General features: G+C 44.7%; 1 protein-coding gene across 5 annotated transcripts in view; it reads right to left on the bottom strand.

Moving 5' to 3' along the window:
- Positions 1-25,674, bottom strand: part of sema6a (sema domain, transmembrane domain (TM), and cytoplasmic domain, (semaphorin) 6A) — a 106,676-nt gene that overhangs the window by 23,960 nt on the left and 57,042 nt on the right. For all 5 annotated transcript variants that reach the window (XM_041936256.1, XM_041936255.1, XM_041936251.1 and 2 more), the window contains 12 exons: positions 23,484-23,544; positions 22,007-22,069; positions 21,256-21,357; positions 14,547-14,637; positions 12,758-12,877; positions 12,125-12,213; positions 9,293-9,510; positions 7,347-7,478; positions 5,165-5,320; positions 2,306-2,479; positions 447-587; positions 254-331 (listed from right to left, as the gene is read on the bottom strand). In XM_041936256.1, the coding sequence (XP_041792190.1) occupies positions 254-331; positions 447-587; positions 2,306-2,479; positions 5,165-5,320; positions 7,347-7,478; positions 9,293-9,510; positions 12,125-12,213; positions 12,758-12,877; positions 14,547-14,637; positions 21,256-21,357; positions 22,007-22,069; positions 23,484-23,544 (1,425 nt within the window). The remainder of the gene's footprint in view (positions 1-253; positions 332-446; positions 588-2,305; positions 2,480-5,164; positions 5,321-7,346; positions 7,479-9,292; positions 9,511-12,124; positions 12,214-12,757; positions 12,878-14,546; positions 14,638-21,255; positions 21,358-22,006; positions 22,070-23,483; positions 23,545-25,674) is intronic.

Consider the following 25,674-nt stretch of genomic DNA (forward strand, 5'->3'; position numbering starts at 1 on the left):
CCAAGCCTTAAAAGTGCTCCGACTGTCAGTCGCAGGTGTTACAAATAACATTAACGACTGCTCTGCTCTGTTCAAGTGTCCCATCCAGTCATGACAGCGAGCCAGCATGCGCAATACCAGAACCCTGAAGCTAAAGCAGCTAAATGGAATTCAGCCATCATTCATTTTATTACTTACACCGGTGCTGCTTTTCGTGCTGTGACATGTTTGTGCAAGCCTACTGTGATTGTGCTACATGTTAAATGTTACTTACTTGGTGTTGCCAACCACCTGTCTGCAGGCTCCTTCTGACACCCAACCACAGTACGGGTCTCTGGAGGCTATACAAGACCTGGATGTGACACACACACACACACACACAACATCAGCCCCTCATTAAGTTATTTACTGGAGTAATGTCTCCTCCAATCAAGGGGAATGATTTCATGTGCAGGCTTCAAACTTACTTCTTGCATCTTCCGTGCCTTTCACAGCGAGACAGCGGCACTTTGACCACACAGGAAGTGAAAGCGACCCACAGAGCGTGACTCTTGCTGTCTATCTGCATGCCGATGATGCGCTTGTCCTCCACACCGTCTATACTGCACCTAGAGGAGGGAGAGAGAGGATAAAACATGGATTTCCTTCCACTACCTGGCTATTTTAGGGACAAAGTCTTGTAAAAATGCGGCTGAAGAGAGATGCAAGGGGTCACAAAATCAGATTAAGCAGTTCATTTAAAGAGATGAAAAAAAGGAAGATTAAGATGTGGCAGAGAGACAAAGTGTGAGGTCAGGGAGAAGAGAGATAATGCTTAGCTCGAGAACATGGGGTCAGGAGCAGAGTGGGAGATAAAGAGAGATAAAGAAAGGGGTGATACAGATACAACAGATAAACAGACAGATGGGCACTGTGAGCAGTCAGCAATAACACCGCACTTAACTGTAAAAACCCACCAACATTAACTCCCTCCTCCTCCCCCCTGCTCCACCGTTCTTCCACTCCTCCATCTCTGCTTGTCTTCTTTGTCTACTCTGCCCCACAGGAGCCCACTCTAATCCCTCTGGGCGTGTCAATCTTTCTATCCCTTCTCTCCATCCATTCCTCTCTCCATCCCGCCATCCAGCTCCTGGGCTTTAATCTCCCCTTCACAGTGCTCTGGTCCCGCATTAACGCTCTCAATTAAGACTTACAGTCCATCTACACTGGGTAATGCACGACAATCGGGCCCGCGCTGATCCAGGCAGCCAGGCCCGGGAAGCAGGCGGGCAAAGTCACTTACTGAACGCCACAAAAGCCAGATGGCCAGCAGCCGACGAATGCTCTGCCCCAGCCACGGAGGCGGAGAAGGGGAGAGAGGGGAAACGAGATACAGAGAGGAGGCAAGAAGGAGACACAGCGAGGGGAGAGGAGAGAAGGCAGGGCCTGCCCTTCATCCCCTCCGCACGGCTCGTCACATGGCTGCAGCATGTTGGATACAAACAGGGGTAACCTTGAAAGCCCTCCAGTCGAGGCTCTCCTTCCCTTCTTCTTCTCAGCTGTCTGACACAATCACGTATTCTCCGCTCTGCTTCTCATCATCTCTCCCCTCTGGTCCGCTCCTCTGTTCCTTCTCCCTCCTCTGTGCTGCCATTCGTTCCCCCTCATCCATTACCCCTCTTCTAAATATTTGCTTTGGCAGGGTCGCTCTGTGGCTGATTTTTCCTTATTCACTTCTTCTCCAAATACACAACAATGCTCAAGTCGTTCACCCCACCGTGCCCGGCTTACACGCACTCACGGACACGCACGCGTACGCTTCACGTCCATACATGCACCAACAGCCGTGTAATGTGTTAGCGAGAGATCCCAGGCTGGCTCCGAAGACTAACGCTGACCCTGGTGTGTGAGTGTGTGTGTGTGTTTCCTTTAATCAGCCAAAGTTTTGGAGGAGCTGGGCTCCACTGTGGTTGGGAACCACAGCGCTACGTTATCCAGAGCCTTAGGGTCCATGTCTTTAATTTAGTCGCTGCGGTTGGGCAGAGTGTAACCTGATAAAACTCTTTTAAATGATAGAGTAGCCATCTGGCTGGCTGGCTTCACTATATGGCTCGGGTCGGGGGAACTGACTGGTACTGATGGAACTGGTGGGTTGGTGGGTTGGCTGAGTCGGTAGATGGTTGGAAACATGCAAAATCACACACACACACACACACACACACAATTACACACTCTTTATGACACACACATATGCAGTGAGTGACCTTCCTTTGTTTGTAGCAACTGTATCCATGTGTTTCTCTACTTCAATCCACACACACACACACGTACACCCAGAGCGACATACTTGTCAGGGTTGTAGACGTTGAGCTCCTCCAGAAACAGGCTATCGTTCAGTAAGCCATTGTTCATCTTGGCCAGGAACTTGAGAATGATGCCTTTCTCAGACCCCAGGAAGACCACCGTGTGGTTCTTGTGGGGACCCGCCTCATTGTCCACAACGATGCGCGTCAGACGATACCTGGAATAAGGAATACCAAGTGAAATGAATCAACCACTCAATCAGTCAATTAATTAGTTGGTTTGCACAGGAACACGTTTGCTCATTAGAAGAGCAACAGATGGTGATGAAGAACCCCAGCAGGGATCCAGTGGAAATGTTTTGAACTCTTTCCCAGTACAGCACTCCTTCTGACCACTTTCAAAAACTTGTGAGATTAAATTTGCATTGATTAAAAAACATCAACAAGACAAAGTAAGAACAACAAAACAGGTGAATATAATTTCCTGAATAATAATGATATAATCAATCAATCAATCAATGTGCCTTCCCCTCACTCACGTCAGATGTCTAAAAGAGAATAAGGAACAGCAGGGGAGATTAGAAAGTCTTAATTATCTCATTAGCTGATTGTTATTTCATTAGAAACTCAATCAGATTGCCACAGGACATGTCAGGTCATTCCTCAAAGAAAAACATAACACAGAAATTGCCAAAGCAGCAGACAGCAGTCACAAGCTCTACTTTCTTTTCTAACTGACAGCTGCTGATCACAGTTTGGCTCGTCAGCCCGCGGACGTGCGTAAAAAATCAGTTTTCATTTCATTATTTGTTCAAATAAATATAGAAATAGAAAAAGCATACCAAGCAGATTCAGGTTAGCAAATGAGACACCTGCCAGTCGGTGGGCGTTAGAAGGAAAATTCAGACCGATCAAATAACAGGAACAGGTTTTAAAGATAAACCTCTGAAGGCTATTTACTTTGAGCATCTGATTTCACTGAATCACAGATGCCCGCATCTCTCAATTAGTTTCAGGGCCAAGACGCTCTTAAAGTTATCAAAAAGGTACATATCTACGCATCGGAGTGTATTATGCAAATGCTTGTTTTCATGATTTTTTAATTGAAGGAGATGGGATTTTAAGATTAAAGATGAGAGCTTGTACGGAAATCTAGGAAGTCCACTCTTACCCTCATTAGTGGTTTACTGAGTGTTCTTGGGTGAAAATGAGTGAAAAGGCCTAGAAATGGTTTTGGATGTGATGAATGTAAATTTAACCTGACTAGAAAGAACAGTTTACACCATGAGGCCGTTGAAGAACAAGGCCACATCCACTTATCCCATCTCCCCTTCTGATTTCTTTAAATATCTCTTAAAATGCACTGGGTCGGTGGCTTTATCCAATCAACGGCAATCTGGAGGTCTAATGTGGTTTTGATCTATTCAAGCATAACAGGGGCTCCAAGGACTGTGTCAAAGGGATTTGATCTGACCGAAATAATACAATCTCAAGGACTGAGACATTCACTGTTCCTATTCAGGATAATGAAAATCTCAAGAGGGTGATTCTTCGGTGTGTCTTCCCCCTCCATTTGATTCATCGTGGCCAGCCAGCTGAGGTCCCTGCCACAGCACAGCAAGACAGGGCAGAAAAGCTTCTTCAAATTTGTGGCAAAAGCTCTTGCTGGATGTTAGGGTGCCCTCCCCAGGGTGGATCCAAGGATCAAACCCTATCACTTATTTTGTTTCCAGTTGACTTCAGCTCAAGAATAGCATTCCACATCGAGACCGATATCATAAAAGGCCTCACTCCTTTTCCACTCCATATGCCTTCATGATGCTTTCTGAGCTTACATAATGCTTTTAACTACTGCCTCTGACTTGCATGCAAGGCTCTGCTCACTCTGGTGTCATTTCAAATTAAATGCAATAGTCTGATTGCCGATTATGTAAAGACAGAAACACCGTGTTATTCATAATGTGGTTCTGTGATACGGTACACTAATGAACAGAGAGAGTTGTAGAGATAACCTTGATGAAAGCTGTTCAGATTCTGACTACAGTGAGCCAGCACAGTATGTAGGTCAGACCTCAGCAAAGTAGCAAGATGTGACGCGATGCAAATAATTTGTAAAACCTATGAAGAATTCTTTATGTAGCTCATCTTTAAAGTGATGTTACCACCACTGAGGCTTGACAAGGGTCTGGCAAGCGCTCCTAACCTTAAATTTCAAGCAGATGCAAACTTGGAACCAGCTTCAAATTAAAAACTAGATTTAAAAAAAAAAAAACAACTTTGAACCAAACGCTCCGTCAGCTACTTTTGCCTTGCCGATCGGGTGGCGGTGTGCTGTCGCACTTCCCCAGAGGCTGGCTGAAATGTCTGTGCGTAGTGTAGCTAAAAACCAGACAGACCTTTATGATCAAACGGCATCAGCCACAGTGCACTGGCTTTTGGGAAATGGGCTCAACTCCAGCAGCTCAGGAGAAAAGCCAACCGCAGAACAAAAAAGAATATTTTTCACTCCAGTGTCCTCACTTTGAAATATCCTCAGAGGACTTAAGCAAGCACTTTGTGACAAAGACTAAACATCGCTGGAATCATCTTCTGAATGAGCTTTAATGTGAAATTCCTGTTTGCATGAGGACTTCCTAGCCCATTAAGACAAACATCACTGAGAATTCAAATTGTTTCTGTCTCCATCACATCACGACACGGTCACTCTGGGAGAGAGATAGTATAGTGTGGATCAGTGTTTCCTCTAGAGGAACTAAAATAGGTCAGCGGCTGGTTTGTGGTGGAGCACTACTGTGTTTTAATGAGCCTCACTCTCAGAGCAGCACTTCATGTAATTATTGTCCTGGGCTGAAGAGGCTCAGAGACCTCTGATGGAAACGGCCTTTGGAGTGTGTAACACTTACCGGACCATGGTCTTGAGGAACCAGGGCCTGTTAGCAATGGAGGGCACGGCCTCATCCATCAGAGGATGCATCTTGATGAAATTGAGTGTGTCGTCGGGGAACTCATTGGATACCTTGTACCTCTCCATGGATGGAGTGCTGGCACAGTTGCCAGGCCTGCAAATGGAGAGGAGGAAGATGAAGGCGATGAGGAGGAGGCATGATGGGAGAGGAAAAAAACCTTGAGAACAGGGAAGGGAAAAGCACAAAAGAAAAAAGCTCCGCTCTGACTGTGGGAAGGGTATGAGCAATTTTTCAGGACAGCTCAAACAGAAAACAGAAAGTTCTGCTTCCTTAAAATCAATGAGGGTGCAACCTTAAATTACTAAAATTTCATTCCAAGAGGCTTTGGCCGGAGCCGAGGACACAAGATGTCTTCTTTTCTCTGGAAGGGGTAAAGCACTGAGACATTCTATCTATCTGATCCTTTTACAGGGAGTCGGTGAGCTGCTTGTAAAAGAGAAGCTGCTTTTGATAGCATATCCCCTTTGCAGGCATCTCACCTCTGAGAGCTTGTAAAACCCCTTTACAGCATGATCTTTGATACCCTGCCACACCACATAATCCACACCAGGTCCTAGAAATATTAGCCAGCTGGCCACTGAATGTCTGACTCTGTCAACACGTAAGGACCAAAACCCTAAAAAATGTATACGTGTGTACTCGAGAGAAACGTGACATCTTGCTATGAAAACCGCTGAAAAAGCTGTATAAATGGAATCCAGTAATGAAGAAAAATCCTTCAGCCATTATGCGTATTCTTCTATCCATCTCTATCATGCGTGCACAGAGAAAGGACAGAATTTGACAGAAAACGTTTCATTTAGTTTTTATAAAAAGTGAAGCACAAGTACTGTATGACTTCCATATTGAAAAAGCATTTGAAAATTGCTTTTTTAACTCTTCAAGGTCCACTTTTCTCTTCTTTTCCGGCCTGAAATTAAGTACGGAAAAATCCCCCCTTGACAGATGATTCCTGCTGCTGATATTAAAACGATTTTGCTAAATTAAGGCCCTGCAGAATCTTTTGTCACTGTTGGAAAGAAAAGGCAGCAGCGGCCAGTCCTGTGACATTTTCTGTGTTGCCAGCTACATTTATGTCAGCGGACATATGGGGGACAGAACGGAAACAGACATCTCTTAATGCGAAAACATGTAAATGATTCAGTATGAGAGTCTAACACATGGAGGAACAGTCTGCTGCAGGGCCAGACCTAGGTGGCATTGTTACAACACTCCGTCTGTTTGCCTGCCGTCGGTCTGAACGCATCAGAGGACGGAAATGAAATCAATCACATCAATCGCAGCAGAGGGAGCGCCGGGTATATCTGATCTTTTCCGCGTCTGACCTTGTTGAACATAAATATGTAATTACGTGCTAATTAAGAAAACTCACATGCACGTATGCACTCATTCGCACAAAGCATGCAGGTGAGTGCAGAGAGAGTACAGTGCAGGCTCTCCGTTGGTGAGGAACCGCCTCCTCAGCCATATGGGAACACACACACACACAAACACACACAAAGGGTACCAACAATTATCGTGGCCCAGATCTTTGTGGTAATCAGGGTTTTTTTTTTTTTTTTTTTTTGAGGATAGGAGAGCAGCTCTTAGCGCACTAATTAGCAAGCAATAGATGGGAGATTGATCAGGCTGGTGCATTTGTGGAATTAGCCAGCCATCTGTAAAATGATCTCATGCTTCATTTGTTGATACTGAGCCCTTCTTTGATGCAGCTGTGTGTGGGGGAGAGAGAGGTGAGGTAATGGCTTAGGGGTGCAACAGTGAAACGAGGTGGTATGTGCGCGAACGCTGCTGTGCGTGTGTGCGAGTGTTTGGCTGTGAAGCAGGGTGACACAGGATGTGTAAGCCCTTATTTAAAAAAGTAGGCCTATAGAAAATCCATGCAACATGACTTGAAAATGTTGCGACATTAACACATCTTGTGCATTAATTAGGCGGCCACACAATGTGTGTGTGTGTGTGTTTGTTTGTGTGAGAGGGAGAAAGAAGAAAGGGAGGAAGAGACTGTGTGACTAAATATACAGTATGTGTGTGTGAGTGACAGTGTTACTGTAATCCCTTGTGCATGTGTGTGTGTGTGTGTGTGTGTGTGTGTGTGGTTAATTAACTGCTTTTGTACCTTGGCTTGGGAACCTTCTCTTCAGGAAAAGGCGTCCAGGTGGAGTCTGGGGATTTCTGCTCTTTGAAACGCCCTGTGAACGTGTTGGCCACCTCTGCCATGTCATAGGCACACACTGCAGAGCCTGGTATACTGCCATGACACACACACACACACACACGCACACACACACACACACACACACAAACACACACACGAAAAATATATAAACAATCCTCTCAACTGAACATATCAAAGAAACACCTTGCCAAGTCTGGACTATCACCAGGAGACAGAAAAAATGGATTTACAATCCCCATTCAGAGGGGTTAAATCCCTTGAGAATGGCTCATTCTAGCTGTTGCATGTTTACACCGTGCGATACAGTCAATGCACCATGTTGACAAAGTTTTGCAATATTAGAAAAATAAGAGTTTCTTTCTCTGCACTTGCCTCACTTATACAAAAATACATAAATGATAGTAGAGACTTGGCAATTTTCTCCATCTGTTTAACTAGAATAGAATGAATTGCTCCAATTCTGGTAGCAGTTATTCTTATTTCTGTATTAATTACACTGTCAGTGCTGTTGTATCGCTGCATATCGTAGACTATGAGTTACAGTGTCTGTGCCTACCAAGCCTCATGAGGACACACATTCCCTAACCCTTCCCTCCATGACTGGGTTTCCCCAAAAGCCTCCAGGCATTAAAGTTCATCACAAGTCCACTGTTGGGCAAGAAACATGGACAAGCGATTATCTTTTTATTGCCACTCATTTAAGGGGGAATACAGCCATCTTGTGATAGCGGCAGAGCCACTGGCATCTTTCCGTCTGTGGGGAATCAATGCATAGCAGATTGCTGAGTCACTTTTCTATTTTTCATGCATCTTCGAATTGAGACTAGGAATTGTTTATTCTTCATCAGAGTTTCTCTTAAAGAGGAATCTCTCTCAGCTGGCCAGATTTTCGGGCAGTTGCATCATGGGTGAAACTCATGTAGACATCAGGGAGACAGCATACACAAGGGCAGTATTATGGAGAGCAAGGTCAGAGAGCTGTTGATTCGTGGCTTAGCTGCTAAATTACAGTAATTACCCTCTGTATTGGATATGTACAGTAAGTTAGACAGTCATAAGTCTGTTTATGTCAGAGTGCTAACAAAGCAGATAGATGGTGAGCGAGCCGGCCAGCTAGCGACAGGGCCAGGCAGCAGGCCAGCCAGACATCCAGACAGACAATTAAATGACACAAAGTGTCGAGCGCTGCCTACAGTCTGAATGTGCTCCGTCTAATTTCACCCCCTGACTATGAAATGGAAAATTAATGCCAGGATCAAAACCGGCGCTTATAGAAATTTTCAGAGGCACTGCTTCATTGGGTTTTAATGTCCATTAACCATGCTCAATTGCATTGTCACAAGCAATTGTCTTATCTGCTAAAAAGCAGCCATAAAATGGAAAATTACAATATGTGCAAGCTATCAGCCAAGCTCTATGGCTTTGTGGTAATTTTCAATTTAGATAACAACTCCCCCAGCCTTCCAATATGAAAGCAGCTCTGAATACGAATTGTAAAAGGGAAAATAAGATTAAACACCTGCGTGTCAAAAGGGCAACAGAACTGTTTTGACAGAAGATGTAAATGTTGACCCAGTGGTCTCAGGAATCACATGTTGCCAAGAGGCTCATCAGGGCAGCACGCTAACATTAACAAAGGTCAGGCTGTCATCGTGTTGATGAATTGAGGGCATTTTAAAAAGTATTTCAAACTGACAGAGATGATTGGGTTAATAAATGGAAAGCGCAACACTGCTGTTGACACATGAACTCATTTGCGACAAGGGAAAAGAAGACAGTTGAATGAAATGACCTCGACAAATCACTTCCATCTGCCGCTGACCTCAAGGCTCAATACGAGCGTTGATCTTTCAGCACCTTATTTAGCGCTCTGTTCCTCAGGGTACCTGTTGTAAGGCGTGGAGAAGGTTGCCATCACTACATCCCTCCCGTTGATGTGGATGACATCCGTCACCGCCTGCAGGATGTTGAAGTAGAAGTGGGAGTCACCAGGGATGGAGCAGTTCAGGCGGGACTTGAGAAACGAGGTCCATTGCTTCTCCAGGACGCGGGGCGAGCCGCCGCGGTCGTTCTTGCAGACCCTGGCCACCCGAGGGAACACCACCTGACCGAGACACAACAGGTGAAAGGTTACATTTAGACAGCTCAGGGTTTCACATCAACAAAGCACTGGTAAACTCACATCTTTCTAGCTCTGAACCCCCCAGATTTATTTTCATTTTAAAACCCAACTGACTCAAGTGACATCACTTGAGGCAATTTATCATATTTCACACCAGACATATAGTTGCACTCACCTGTAAACAAGACCCTTTAAAGCCAAAAGTTGGTTTAACAAAACACATTGATGACGATGCTTTTGTGAGCAAAGCATTCACTTTTTTTTCACACTTTGTCAGTGTTAGGATATGAAATAATTTCTTTTTTTGCATCTGAAGAGCCTCTAATAGGTTGTTGTTTTGGGTTATAAGCAACCCATAATGGGCCATAATTTCCTATATAAAGACGTTTTCACACACACTTAACTCCGAATCGTTTATTTTGCACTCTGCATTTTTATGAGGGTGAGAAATGGAGAAAACAATCTCAATCTCTACAATTTAGTACCTTTTCGTCCATGCTGTTTAAAAGCTAAGCTTTTAAAGCCAGGATGGATGAGGGATCCTTAAACTGCTCACACAAAAAAATGGAAGTTTGAACATTTCCATGACAACTGGGCAAACTTCTGCTTAGGATAAAGATCATGAGATTTGATCAAAAGCTCCATTCATTACAGCTGCTAAATGGACCCCGTGGCTGTTTGAATAATGAATGTCAGAGGATGAGAAACTTTTGAATTTGATTCCCAGCAGAACACATTAAAGGTCCTGTTATGACAGAAATCTTCGGGAGACACCACAGTGTCTTAATCCAATGTTTCTTCACTTTATAGCAAATTAAAGACACAGAGGAGTAAATTGATGTGTTTGATATGCTGTTAAAGAGTCACCACCTGGCAACAGACAATTCAAAGTATACGGCTTCAAATAGGAGCCGGCGCTGTAATTACAACTCTGCCGTAAGATCACACAGTCAGTATTGTAATTAGCTGTTGTCACACTATACTTAACAGCAATAAATCTAACCCTGACCCAAAATTGCAACCTAGAGTAAACAGTGTGAATGGGAGCGAACATGCATTTAAACCAGATCTCCACACACACACACACACACACACACACACACACACACACACACACACACACCCACCCACAGACAACCACACATAAACACACCCTCACCCATGCATTTATTACAACCAAAAAAATGCATGCACAAAAGCACGGCTTCAAAAATACTTACACTGTCAAACATACACAAACATACCAAAAGAAAGTATATTACACAGAACAGGTGAGACTGCCGAGTTGACTGTGAAATTATGTCAGCTTTACATAAATCAGTCCAGTTTTCTCACATTTCTCCTCACTAAAGATAGATGAACACAGACTTATCTGTGCTACCTGGGCACAGCCACCACACACACACACACACACACATTACATAGACTTACATTGATTTAGACCTACCCTAATCAAAACCCTAAATTTTTGACCCAAGTCGTCACCCTGATATTTAATATCTGATGGTTTGTCGGACCTCATGCCATGAGTGGCTTTCCGAATATAGAAAAACAAGCACATTCACACACATTAACAAGTACAAATAATATCACTCACACTGAACAAATACCTCACTCAAGGCTCGTTAATTCGCTTGTGTTGTGAGATGTTCATCCTGTTGCGTTTTCCAGATAACGATGTAACAATCCAACATTAAAACTGAAGCACTGCACAAACCTGCTACAGTGGATTTTTCAATTTGCCATGAGGCACAAACGACTGCTTACATTGTCAGGGAAGGCCAATCTACTGTCTAATAATGAAGAGATATAATTCGCTAAATGTTAAATTGCTCTCTGCACCATCAGTTCCACCACCACGTGCATAATTATACTGACACTGCTTTCAAAACACCCAGCAGATTGAGAGGCCTGATCTGTATTCATGCACTGGATAACACATGCCTGTCACTTTTGGCAGCGAATCCATTATGTCTGTGTTTCTCGTCACCTCCGCTCTGTTCTCATCTCTCTCGTCCCCTCTCTTCTCTCGTTCTCTCTTGTGTGTTTCCTTTCATTTATTCTGAAAAATACATATTGAGCGATTCATTTCCATAATGTATTTTCTTCTATCTGGTATCCAATTAAAGTTTCTGAGGGCAGTGTCCAAAACTGAATTGAGGAGATTGATAGAAAAGCTGCCTGTTACTGTCCCTCTGGTGTAAAACCTGAGGTTCCTCCTCCACTTTCCTCATTTTTCAGAGACGCTTGGGTGGAAATCCTCTTGGGAACCATTGAGACGATAGGTCAAACGGGAGCATTGTCGAACGGATGCAGACGTGCAATTCAAGCGGTATATTTAGACTTCAAAATGGGATCTCCAGACATCCACAGAATTTTCTTTTTGGATCTATTTTAGATCCTGCATCCTGCCCAGTGTTTATCTGTTACTGAAAAATGTTTGGCCACTTTACAGCTCTTGAAAGCCTCCTTCCAACTTATGTGATACACCCATATCCTGTTAGTTTCCTCGGGCACTTCCTGATTCTCCCGGTAAATAGGAAGTCACCTCTGATTAGGCTTCAAACAATAGCAGAAGAATAGGGCCCATGCTTACCTTTCCCATTGTGTTGTACTCCATAGCAATTTCCCGAAAGAAGAAGTAGATGAAGTCCCCATAATCGACTGCCTGGACAAAGTAGGGCTCTGCAGGGGCAAAAAAATCAAATGAAATATGACTCAAAGTGTCGTTTTGCCGTGACAAAACAGTTCTGACACCGTATTTCACAGTAAACAGCCGGAATATCTGTCACATTATGCAGAAAAGCACTGACTGTGAGCCTTGAGTGCTTCAATCTATCATCCATCATATCAGCGAAACAATTTGCATGCAAGGAAAGGAGAATCTCTCTATTGAGTTTTGACAGGCTGGACTTGTGCTTGTTTCTCCCTGGGGCAGAGCAATTTCCTGGCTGCATCAACTCTGCCAGCGCAGGTTGGCAAAATGCACTGCGTCAAACAGAGCGTGCAGCATTAGCATAAGTGCTCCTGCTCCTCATACCTAGAGTCGTGGCACAGAAGTCTCATACACACACAAATCAGCCATCACAAAAACACACGGTCAAGCATGCATGTCGATACTCGAGTTTGTTTTCTAACTTGTCAGTCAGCTTGGTGCTTTCCAGCCACTGAGTATTTGCGTGTGTGTGTGTGTGTGTGTGTGTGTGTGTGTGTGTGTGTGGCCACTCACCTTTCAGCCATTTGGAGTCGTGTTTGACAGTGCGCAGAGTCGGGCTGTCTCCTAGGCTACGATAGATGACCGCATCGATCGCGAGGAAGTCTGTTACGGTGGCGGAGTACAGCTTGCCATCTGGAGGGGGGACGCAGGGACAGAAAGAGCAATAAGAAGGAAAGATGGAGAATGAAGAGGAAAGGCCATTAGGGAAGAGGAAAAGATGAAGAGAGCAGAGTTCAGTTAAAAGAAAAACACAGTTCTGCTCGCTGTGGCTGGATACACAAACACGTTTCAGATGGCTCAGACCTGGAAAGTGAATGAATCACACAAACCGTGGAGAGTCTCTGATGGACAACAAACAGGCTGTACACACACTTAAACAAGTTGCACATTTGTAATTCCTCACTCTCGCAAACACACTTCAAAAGCAAAACACTGGAGCCCTGCATTCACACACAAACACACACACACACACACACAGCCTTAGAGAAACCCACAGAAACCCACAGTTGCATGCACGTACGTACACACACATGCTTCACCAACACAATCCACCACCAGCATGACCTCAGCCTGCCTTGGCTATAACCACAGTGGAAACTCAAACTACATAATTGAAAGGATAGCAGCCAGAGGAACCCTCTTGATTACTCAGTGCTTCCAGCTCCTTCCAAGCAGCTCTGCTCCACATTAACTGGTCAAGCTAGGCGTTTGCTCTCCTCCTCGGCTTTAAGCAGGCGGGGACAGCTCATCAATACGGCCATAAATCGGTTCGCAGCAAATATGAATGGGGACTGAATGTCTCCAGCAGCCTGCGGAAGAATCTCACCCCGCCAACGGAAAGCTGACTCATTCTGGTCCCAGCCGTTTGGGACTTATTTTTAATCTCACTTTGAAAGAAAGTGAACGAGAGACAAAGAAGATGACAGGAAAGTACAATAAAAGCGAGAGAAAGATGATTTTGTTTTTGTTTCTCTTGCCACAATACTGTTGATGTGCTTCCAAATGGCTCTAAAAACCAGCGAATTCCTGACGCAGAGCAAATGTGGCCTCGAGTTCGACGATTCGCTCTGGTGCATGTAACACAGATTGGCTTCCACTCTTGACACGTTGTCAGAGTATTGCCATTAGAATAAACCGCAGGCTATTAAGAACAATATTGAATACAACCGCAACTAATCCCCTTGCTCAAATAGACTCAACTTTCCCATCTAGCTTAAACATGTTCCAATGTTTAATAAGTGCAGATAGGAGAAAATTAGGATGAATGTTTTTGCCTCCTGGCAGTCATTGAGTAGTGGTAGTATCACACATACTTAATCTATTTTCACCTTATGAAGAGTTTCTCTAATGTTAAGCCACAGGAAAGGACTGAAAGATTGAAAATCACATTGATGATTAACCTAATCAAGTACTTAAAAGTATGATATGCAGGATTTTTCGACCAGAAAATGTATAGACTCAGACAGAAGTAATTCCTCCAACTCATTATGACTCACTAGAAGTGTATTTGCTGCTGTGTATTTATCTGCAGAGACTCTGCACTCTGCATGGATTTTCTTAATTTCTTCTTATTTTGCAGTGGTTGGGCCAATTGGTGTGTAGCCTGCAGCCAAAAACAGCAGGCAGGTGAGGTCGAGACTTAATAAAAAGCTAGTGACAAGGTGCCAGACTGTCAGCAGCATGCACCCAAGGGAAGCTATGAAAGTGGCGTAGGCAGAGCAGAAGATTCTTATATGCTGTCCCTTTATAATACAGATAAATAAATAGCCAAATTGACACAAACAGTTGCATCTAAACTTACCAGCAAAGAGGGCAACATTAGCGTGCTTGGCGTCGTACGGGCAGCGTGCCATCCCACTGATCTCCTCTCCCAGAGCGTCCAGGGTGTCCATCTAGGGTCAAAAATGAGGTGAAAGGTCAACGGAAGGTCAAGACAATGTAGTACTGTCAAACCAAACAATGGTCTGGAAATACAACTTAGACAGGAAATGCCGACTCCCTGTTGGAGGCAAGGATCGAGAAGAGGAAAACGAGAAATGTCCTCAAATGTCAAAACAATTACGACACTACTGCAAAAATTCTGTGGAGAAATGTGTTGTGAGGCGTGATAAAATGGTCCCAAACAGCTGTGGTGCCCAGCCCAGGAGTGTGCCCATCTAACTCTGACCCAAACTAATATCCCGTGGATGCCACTCTGTTGTCCTACTGAGAGCTGTCAAAGCAGCCCATCTGGGAGTATCTGGGAAACTGTCATGGAGGGAGATAGAAAAGAACTGACATTTTCCACAGCAACATGTTCCACAGTATGGGTGGATGTTGTTTGCTTCCCTCTGACATCCTTTATCCTTCAGCTGTACTGGTGTGAAAGAACACTTCTGACAACCCTCGAGACAGATCTTTAACCCATTTACTGCAGTGCTTCCCCCTGCCCTGATTTCTAAAGTCTGTGCTTTTGCTGTGAAGAGGGAACAAATGGGCAAAGAAAAAAAACCCACTGAGCACACGGCCCTGAGCAGGGAACGTGAGAAATCTCTGCTAAACCACAGCGGTCTTTAAATAGTAGATCATACAGTAGTTATTATTTTATATTTTGCAGCCTCAACTTTGTCTTGTGCTAAGAGCTTTTCCTTGGGCAAGTAGACTTCAGGAGAGATCCTACTTTTAATTCTGCACCATGTAGAAGTTGTCTTTTCTTAGCACTGGGATTGTAGTTTATCCCAACTTTTGTCATTCAGTCACTCAGTAGTCCCATTTCCATGAGCTATTTTGAGGCCTAGTCCATTGTTTATGAAGCACTGCTGGTCTAGTTTGGCGCTGTATGGGATGATCTCTGTGAATTGGAATTCAGACAAGATTTTGCACCCGGTTTTGGTTGCGGTGCGATCGGCAGGGAATGGCGGAGGATCAGATGTGGGTGAAAGGTCGGTATCATTCCGCCATGGGTTGGCTTGTCTTCCCCAGCATGCCTGAGGACACTCTCTACCCCAGCTAAAGACCAGAGATGCACACAAACACACATACACACACGAGAGAAGAGAGGAAGCCACACTGCACTGGCTAAAGGCTGAGGTCAGGAAAGATGACTGAACGCACAGTTTGCCATCTGAGATGACAATACATAATCATTTTTCTTCTCTATCTCTGTCTCTGTCTCTCCCGTACGCTACCTCCTCGCTCGCTCACTTTCTCCCTTTCTCTCGACAAAGAGGAGCGTCGCTCGCCAAAGCTCCAAACTGCTTACGCCGCCCTTTTCTGGTCTCTAAACAGGTCATTTTGTTTTCTATTCCTGTCTCGGCGGAAACGGTTATCATCTGCCCACTAAAAAGGTCACACACACTCCGGCGCAATGCTGGAAAAGCCTGCCAGAGAAATTGTTGAGGCTGATTTGGCAGAGAAAATTACAAGTGACCTTTTACAACAAACACAGAACCACCAGCAGCAGCAGCAGCAGTGGCGGATTTCTCGATTTCAAATTCCCTCTGTTTCTTCAGAAATTATAGGAGGATAATATATGGGGGCAAGCTGGTTTGAAGATATATATTGTTATTAGACAGGGAGACTGTAATTATAGATTAGGCTGAGTTAATCATAAGGGACATGAGTAGCTGAAGGTCAGGTGCGTCCACTGAATCAGAGCGTCTGGATGTGCAGAGTGACAGGGCAACTCGGTTAAGCTTGAAGCTCGTCAGCAGCTTCTGTGTCAGCTACCCGAACACAAACACTCCCTCCCTCTCTGACACATCGCAAACACACACTCAGATATCTCTCCCGCCACAGCGGCCACCCCCGCCCCTCCATCCCTCGGCTGATTTCGCCGAGGCGGTGACCTCTGTCTACAGGGCTTGGCTGGCTGTCACTGATCTATTCCTGCCGCTTGAACAGAGGAAGACACTCCCAGCCGGGCTGCAGATATACGTACAGCTCCGCTCTCCTGTCAAGCTGGCATGCGTGGAGAAACAACAGCCGAGTGATCACTTGCTCCTGTTAGCCTTGTCCAAAGCAATATCCAGCATTTAAAAATATTGACAAGAGCGATCCATAAAACTGCCACGCCGAACCACAACATTTTCAAACATTACCATAAAGATATTTGATGCTTAAACAGCCAGATGGGATTTTTTTTTTTTTTTTTGCATTGTTTACCAGGAAAACCTTATTATGCTGTCAGCTCCACTAGCTGCAGAAAATAAAGAAGTGCTTCAGCTTTGCAGAAACACAATTCAAAGTAAGGGGAAGGGGACGGGAGCGCTGTCACACTTCGTCAGAGCCGCCTTAACAACACACTGTTCTGTAGGGATCTACTGTAGCTTAGCAGACGAACGTACAGTAACCTTGGCTCGGGGTGCAGTGTATCGAGATGAATTAATTACTACAACAGCTCATTGGTGTTTTCCATAGGCTATATGCTAATTAATTAGACAAACACATTGTAGATCCAAAACATGCCCATCAGGAGTGTTATAATTGGTTCAGCATCAGCGTCAGTACTCGGGGTGAGGGACACGTTCTGCCTCTGTGTCTTTGTTGTTTTTATGATTCCTTTATGGGCTTTATTTATCATTGCTGAGGGATTTGTGAAATCTTACTGAGGACAAACTTAGGGTAAACCGAGCCAAAATCCCACTTATTTGTTGTTTCCATATTTATTTTATAGAATAAGGACAGCGCAGCGCATGTTTTCTGGGGCGTGTCCGCACGCAAATCTAATTTCTGTGACGACGGCGGTTCTAAAACCTTTCACCGATTTTGATTTATGATTTTGTCCTAATTGCTGATGTCAGAGAGGGCGGCCAAAGACGTATAAATCACCACGAAGGAGAAGAAGAAACTCTTTCTTTCACAGAATTCAGTCCTCCTCACACGTTTCTTTATATTCAGTCCATATTTCCACCTGCACAACCTTCTCCATCTATAAAGGTCAAGAGCACGAGATCACACCTGGGCCAAAAGCGGTTGTGTAAAGCAAACAAGGACACATCTCCCTGGGAGATTAATAGTCATGGCCCATTTCTCTGCAACCTGTTTCTGAGCCCTGGGAGGATGAACCCTTTCCCTGACCACCTTAACACTTGAGCAGGAAACTGGAGTGTTGCTGAAAGAAATGTGTTGTTTTAACCAACAGAGGAAAAACCTAATTAATCTTAACCTTCAGCTTCTGGAATGATTGATCTTTGCCAACAAGAATGGTGAACAAACATTGCACAAATGTGACAATAATTCACATCAGTATGAGTCCCCACTGATGTTCAGTGTTTATCTTTCATACTGTATGCTATTGTCTTTCTTCATAATGAACATTATGTCAGTCAAACAGCTGCAGTGTAGAAAGATGTGTGAATGTATTAGCGCCTTAGAATAAATCCCTCTGTGTGCATTAATCATATTTCAAATGCAAAGACTTGACACAGATGAAATTTCCCAGTACACCTCAGTCCACCAGTACCAAGTCGAGGACGCATCACCTGGGACCCACTGCCTCCAACCCCCTCACTGCTTCCCCCTGCTTCGCCCGGCAACAGGCGATGAAACTGACTCCAGTGATATATCAGCCCAGCTGGATGGGGTGTTTATTATTACAACACAGCAAGGGAGTGACAGAGGGAGAAAGCAACAGAGGGAAAGATGGCGGAGTGGTGGGAGCAATGGAGGGGGAGAGGAATTAAGGCTGGCAGGAGAGGAGGATGGAGGGAGGATGAATAGAGGAAGAGAGGGTAGTTGGGTGCTGTGAGGTGCCGAGGGAGAGGACTGTGCCAAGGTGTCTGTGTTTTTTTTCTGTGTGTGTGTTTGTTGACACTATCAACACAAGGTGAAGGGGCGGATAACGAGAAAAAGCTAATGAAGAGAGAAAATTGGTAGGTTTGTTAAAGCAGAAAATCAGACAGAGGTAAAAATAAAGAGGTATCCAGGCAGGAAAGGTGCTGGAGCAGAAGACAACGTGGGGTGTTGCTGGTTTGGGCAGGAGCCTCCCTGCCCCCTCTGCCCCCCCCTATCTGGCTCCCTCCACCTCTGCACCCCCCTCCATCCCCCCCGCTCGCCCTTGCAGCGTTGTTGATTAATGTGGGATGAGGCTGGCCCCAAAACAGAAGCTCTTTTCAGCGCTGTCACACTGGGGAGATGGAGAGGCAAACTGTGGCCAAGGTGGATTTAACCACAAACACACACACACACACACACACACACACACACACACACACACACACACACACACACACACACACACGCACACACACACACTTTGACCAAGCAGAGTGGATGAACCCAGCACGCCATCAAAGGCCTGGTATCTGCCCAGAGAGCCTGCCAGCCTGCCAGCAATACGGAGTGTGTGTGTGCATGTGTGTGTGTCTGATGAATTTGTAAAATGTGTGTCTTTGCCTGTTTGCACAGTTGTCAGTGTTTGTATGGATGTATGCACACTACTCCCTACACATGTGCCCATGCACGTATATGTGCATTTGCACATTCGTGTGCAAGTGATCAGTCGTAACTCTTCCGTTTCAAATGCTGTCAATATCATATTTCGTCTGAATTTATCGGTCATGTCATATTCATTTAATTATTTCCAGTCAAAAACGGTTATTTCATTCAACAGAAATAATTACAGTGTAGCCAGTGGAGTTATTTTTTAGGCGAAAGAGCAGTTGCAAGCACATTAAACTGACTCACTAAAATATGCAAGGGCTAATTGGACTGTGCAAATTGGAAACATGTAAAAATATTTTAATGAAGACTTGAATAAAATGATTGCATTTATCATAATGTTACGGACAGCTGTGTCTTTTTCTTAACAAACATTCCTCATTTATTTTGAGATTCGGTTAACATTGCCAATCACATGCAGTAATCTATGTATAGTACGCATTGATCAGTATGTTTGCACAGGCAAACGTGCATGTGTCTGTGCATTTTATCAATCCTCACCGTGTTTTACAACGCCCAGAGTAGCAGCAATGTCAGCGCTGTAACAGCTAAAACACAAACCTTGAAACCATAACCGGAGGGGCTACAAAAGCTAACCACGCCTGATAAATGCAGAGACATAAATTCCCCTTTCGCCGCAGGAGGAGTCAGTCAATTGAAAGACGTCCACTCTGTGTGCTTAGCATGCTGAACCACAAAGGCAACGGAGCGGAGATGTCTTCTTTCTCTGGTAAACAGATCTAGTGAACCAAAGCAGGAGAGTTTCCCCCACAGGCCACCTAGATAACATCTAGATGTGCTGTGACCATCGCATCGCATCACATCCAAACAAACCAAACAATAACATCCTTCAGGACAGAACCTCTGCTGAGTCCTTCTTGCTGCCTGCATGTCTGCCCGTCTGATTGTTCCTACATCTTTCTTTCTTTGCCTGTGTGATGTTGTTTGATATGAATTGTATTTGTACGATTCCTCTGCGTGATTGGCTCATTGTTATTCTGCGATAGAACCCCTCCATCTTAAATGAAATGACAGTGAAGTTGAAACGACATTTCCTGCATGTTTGCTAGCTTTCAGCATATTTCAGGCATAGTATTTGCCTTAAAGCTTGATCAAATTTAAGTAATTACCACTTAAACGCAGCTATTTTCTTCCGATGCCATGTTTTGCTCTCCTAATGCTCGGTCACCCCAGCCGCTGCAGCTTGCAGAAGCAGTTAAATTGTCTCATGAACGAGCTAAGATTTATTGAATGTAATGGCAATGCTGCTCACTTTTCACACTACGGCATCAAAAAACATCATATTTATGTCACTAGGGAAGGAAGAAATTGGGACATTTTCAGCAGCAGTTTGAAGACAGCCCATCTGCTTTTTATGTTTGTCTTTCTGCCTGTCTGCATGCCTTAAAACCTATTTTTTTGTATGTTTTTCTCTTTTTTTGTCCATCTGCTTCCCATAATGCCAATCTGTCTGTCTCTCTGACATCTCTATTTTTGTCCATCAAGTCAATCTTAATGGCTACCTGCTCTCTTTCTTTGACCCGAGCTCGTTAAATGCTTCTTCACAAGGTGGTTTTGCTTTTTCCTGACGGAATCTTGAAGCTATTCCAGACATGCCCGCATGAATACGGCCGGCAAGGCGTCTGTTTACAGGACAGGGCTGAATCAGATTTCAGGACTGCGCCCTCACTTCAGTGTGTGTGTGCGTGTGTGCAAGAGGGCAGGTAGTTAAGTTTCTCTGCTTCTAAATCGAGCGTGTCAAAGTACACCTGGAGATAAAGACACAGGAGGAGGAGGGCCTGCTGAGTTGTGAAAGTCATCCATCTATGTCCATCGCTTCATAGCCCAACCCCCCCTTCCACCACATGGTCCAAGTTGCATGTGAATATTATCCCTTAGTGTGTGTATGAGTGGTCCACAGAGGAAAAAGGAAAAAGAGACAGAAGATAGAGAGAAATTAGTTTTAAGAACTGCATGTGCACAATATGTCTGACGAAAGCCTGCCACTGAAGTCCAAAAAAAGATCAAAGAGCACCAAAGGGCTGCTTATATGTGTGTGTGTGAGTGTGTGAATGTGTTTGCGGCCCTACCTTGTAGGTTCGACAGGATGGGTTGAAAGCATTTGTTCCACAGACAAACAAGGTGTCTTCGTTTTGCTGCAGGAGGACTTTGATGAAATTGTGACACTCGTCCTTCAGGGAGCCAGGAGAGAAAGAGGAAAGCAGGTCCATGGTGACACTTGTGTCTTTTAATAATAGACACTTACACTGAAAGCCACATGTGGTTTTTAAAACGAGACGCTCTTTCTTTTCTTTCTTTTAGAGGTGCAGCATGTAGTCCTCTATAGACAAGTGAGAGGCGTCATCAAGCATGTAATGACGAAATGCAGCTTTTCCTCATGGTACATTAAGACATATTTACAGGCAATTTTAATGCTCCTTTTGACGTCTTTATCGAACAATAATGAAACCATTATTCATTTTGCACAGTTGTTAGAACTAACAATAAATCAGTGAAGATATAATAATACTGCTATTTGATATGAAGATTGTCACTGATGTGCTCTATAAATTGTGATAGCAGAAGGTTATATGAACTGCAGGTGTGTGTTATTGCACCTTCAGGGTTTCCTGTGTCTGTTAACGTGTGTGTGAGTGTGAGAGAGAGAAAGACAGAGAGGCGGTGAGAAATTACATCTGTTACAGCTTGTCTGCATTGTATAATGTGTGACTTGCTAAAGAAGTGTTTCGTGACGAACAGGGTAACAATTGTTCCATAAATAAAGTCAGGGTGTAAGCACAGAAGTTGTGGTGTTTGTGTGTGTGTGTGTGTTTTCTCTACCTTATGCTTGCCTTTCATTCTGCAAGTGTCCACGTCTGCCTGTCTGGACTTCCATGTCATTTTCTGGAGGAAAAAGGATGGAAGCAGAGGAGAGAAGGAGAGAAGGAGCGAAGGAGAGAAAGCAAACAAGAAAAACATTCAGTTGGAGAAAAAAACAGAAGGCGCTGTAGAGCTCAATAACTAATCTATACGGAGATCAATAATCATCATCTGAGATTGTCCGTCATCGATTCCCCTAATGAGGCACCTGCTCTGAGGTGAACTTTATTCTAGGAGCTGATTGGAGATCAGTTTACCTCCTTGAACTTCTTTTTCTCTCCCAGCGAGGAGGAAATACGATACCGACCCCTGATCAGAACAGAGTCTGTCCAAGGGCAGATCCCGCCTCAGAGCTGCAAGCTCATTTCTGTGGATTGATAGGTTGGCGCACAAACACACACACATACACACACACACACCGTCACACATACACACTGCCTTGGCCTATAGGTCAGCGCTAGCCAATACCTGCCAGTCAACTGCGCAACACATAAACCTATAAGCCCTCTTTCATTGTCACACACACTTATCAGTCAATGCTAAGTTATATCTGGTACACAGCCACGCACACACACACACACACACCGCTCTTCGTCCCTCCCCTGCGTGGCCCGGGGGTCAGCGCCGAGCCGCTGGTTCAGACCGCCGCGTACCCAGCGCCGTTGTACAACATGTTTGGAGCTCGGCCACTGATTAAAGACCCTCAGTCATCAATCAATCTGCGCGTCTCCCACCAGCCTTTCATCTGCGGCCCGCTCTCATTAAGACCCACTCGCCGGGCTTTGACATTGAAGTGGATGAGGTGGAGGGAAAGCGGGTTGTTGTATACACGAGAATGGCCTTGTTTGAATTCTGCTTGCATGCATTATGTGAAGGGAAAGTGATGCCAGCGAGGAGTGGTTGGAATGAGATGGAGAGTGGGTTATTACAGCCGAGAACCTATGTAAATATAAAGTGGGTTTTTTTGTATAATCTGAAAATATACAACGGGATGTTCTTCCCCTCTGCATCCATCTTGTCTTTCTCCCCTTTCCCCTCTTCTGCAATTCATCTCATCTTACCTTTCCCTCTGTTTTGTCCTTTCTTCCCTCTCTTTTTCCCCTCACTTCCCCTGCTCCTCTTCCCTCACTTCCTCCACTGTCCTCTCAGCTTCCGTTACGCACCCATCAGACCTTCCTGTTGTCCCACTGATGACCGTGGATGACGCAGGCGGTTTGCTAGCTGATTGATTGGATAATCTTCTTAACGGGGTCAGCGCGGCAAGCACGGCAAGCTCACACCGGTAAACGGGTGAGTACGGCCGCTGGCAGGCGCACGTACACACCCACGTGCACACATAAACACACAGTGGCGCTCAGAGCCGGGTTATTAGGGTTACGTTGTCAATCACGGCACGCCGAGAACAACGCGTCCTCAAAGAGACAGGCGTCTCACTCACCTTACTGAAAAAGATCTCGTCACTGTTGGCGGTGTCCGTGTCCACCGTGTATATGTGATCCCTGCGAGCGATGGAGGGAGAGAGAGAGAGAGATGAGGAGATAAAGGGTCAGACAGCAGCAGACAGTCAAAAATTCAACAAACAATAAACCCATTTCTTCGCTTCCCTCTGTTTTCCCCCTGCAGGCTGCAAACAGCGTCAGAAAATGGGGCTTTGTATAAACTTTGTTCAAACTTCAAAAATGACAATAAACAAAAGGAGGCCAGAGCTATTTGCTCTGTCAGACAGAAACACTCAACAAAGGTTCAGAGCGCTGTGGCGCAGGCCTGAGGACAAAGCCTCTTTGTCCCAGAGAAAGGTCTTGAGGGGGTGTGAGGGAGGAGGGGAAGGTTGAGACGGGAGGTGCCAAGTCACTCAGAGCTGTTCAGGTCAATTAAGCCTTGTGTTTGAGCCACAGGAAATCTATACTAACACTCATTATAGCTCAGACAAGAAGACTTGTGTGTGCTGGCCTGGAAATATACAGGCTTCTCCTGTATTACGCCGTCCAGCCATACAGGCCCCAGCAGGGCATATGGAAGACATAAAACCCACAAGGGTTAACTGCATCACAGACAGACGGACCGGCTGGTGGACCGCGCAAGCAGCTACACCTACTTACCACGGAGAATTAGGGTGCAGACAGGGAGAGGGGGGGTGCAGAGGGGGGCAGGGGGCAGAAGGTGTAGAAGTGATGTGGGCGGATGAGAGCGAGAGGAAAGGGGGATTTTCCTCGTTTGAAGAGAGAACCAAAGGTGACTGTGCCAAACGATGTAACTGCTTTAATTTGTTGGAGATTAGCTGTTGAACGTGTTTTTAATCAAAGTGTATAACAGTGGCATCGTCAGACTCACGGCTTAATTACGTTCCAGCTCCCCAACCTGCGCTCAGCCAGTCGGCCTGCCTTGCTCTCTCATTAACTAAATCTAATAAAGTCTTTGGAGGAACAGGCATCTTGAAATGAATCCACTTTTATCTCTTTCCTGGGGGCCACCGCCATCTCCTCGAGGATAAAACCCAGTCTACTGTACATTATCAGCCATGACGCTCAAATTGAATAATTAATCTTTGGGAGCAGTTGAAATTAAGAAAACAGCCCCGCTTTCTCGGCGGGAGAGGACACATTTCCGGTGAGGCCAGGAGCGAAATCTCTTGCTCTGTTTTCTGCTCCGTCTTCTCATGACGCCACTGAGATCGAACACTAAAACAAAGCTATGAGTCAACGTGTTTTTCTTACTCCAATGGTTGAAAAAACTTTTTTTTTTCATCTAAACTAAACTTTCTAATTTCCATTCTTCTATAGCACGTCATGCTTTATTCACCTCAACAGTTTCAGATCTCTTGCGCTAATCAGGGTGGCGCACAGTCCAATAATCAGTCATGTGACTTACAGAACGCTATAGCTCCAGTACATGTCATCATCTTTTAGAAAGTTCAGATCTGTTTTGTTGACCTCTTCAATGGATGCAGAACTTTGTTGCTTGTAAGCTGCCTTCTTCGCTTTTGGGTAAATAACAGACATCGACTGAAATTGAAAATGTTTCCATTTCCAAAAAAAAGTAAAGAGAGAAGTCAACTTTAGGTCACTGAGACGCATCCCAAGTTGCTTGAGCAAATGCCAGACGCCGACTGTCGCACTGACATTACTCAAAATCAAGCATTTCAGAATAAATCTGCCTCCAAAATGTTTTTCATTAAGGCTCTCTGGTAGCACGACCGCTGCACTACTCAGACTAATTGATCTGGATTGAATTTCCGGGGTTCCTGAATGGCCCTTCTGTGTTTCAGTGCTTCTTTCACCTTGCTGCCAGGGTAACGGCATGCATATGATGGAGCTACAGTAAATGTGATTATTAAAATGGAAGCTGTAATTTGTCAAAGATAGAGGAAAGACAGAGAAGAAGAGACATTTACATGCAGAGGGACAACGACGGGTTATAACACTGATGGATGATATCGCTATAATGTTGAGCTATGTCTCCTAAAGTTCAGCAACTTGTTCGTTTAACTTCATTTATATCTTTTTATTCAATTCAAACTTTATATTAAAAAGACAAAGCTAAATCAAAAGCCATTAAATCAGAGGATTACTTGGCGGATTTAGCGTAATCCCGTGGGTTATTTCACTGCCTGCAATTTTAAAACTGCTCAT

Source organism: Chelmon rostratus, chromosome 5 (genome assembly GCF_017976325.1).
Source record: "Chelmon rostratus isolate fCheRos1 chromosome 5, fCheRos1.pri, whole genome shotgun sequence".
Classification (NCBI taxonomy): domain Eukaryota; kingdom Metazoa; phylum Chordata; class Actinopteri; order Chaetodontiformes; family Chaetodontidae; genus Chelmon; species Chelmon rostratus.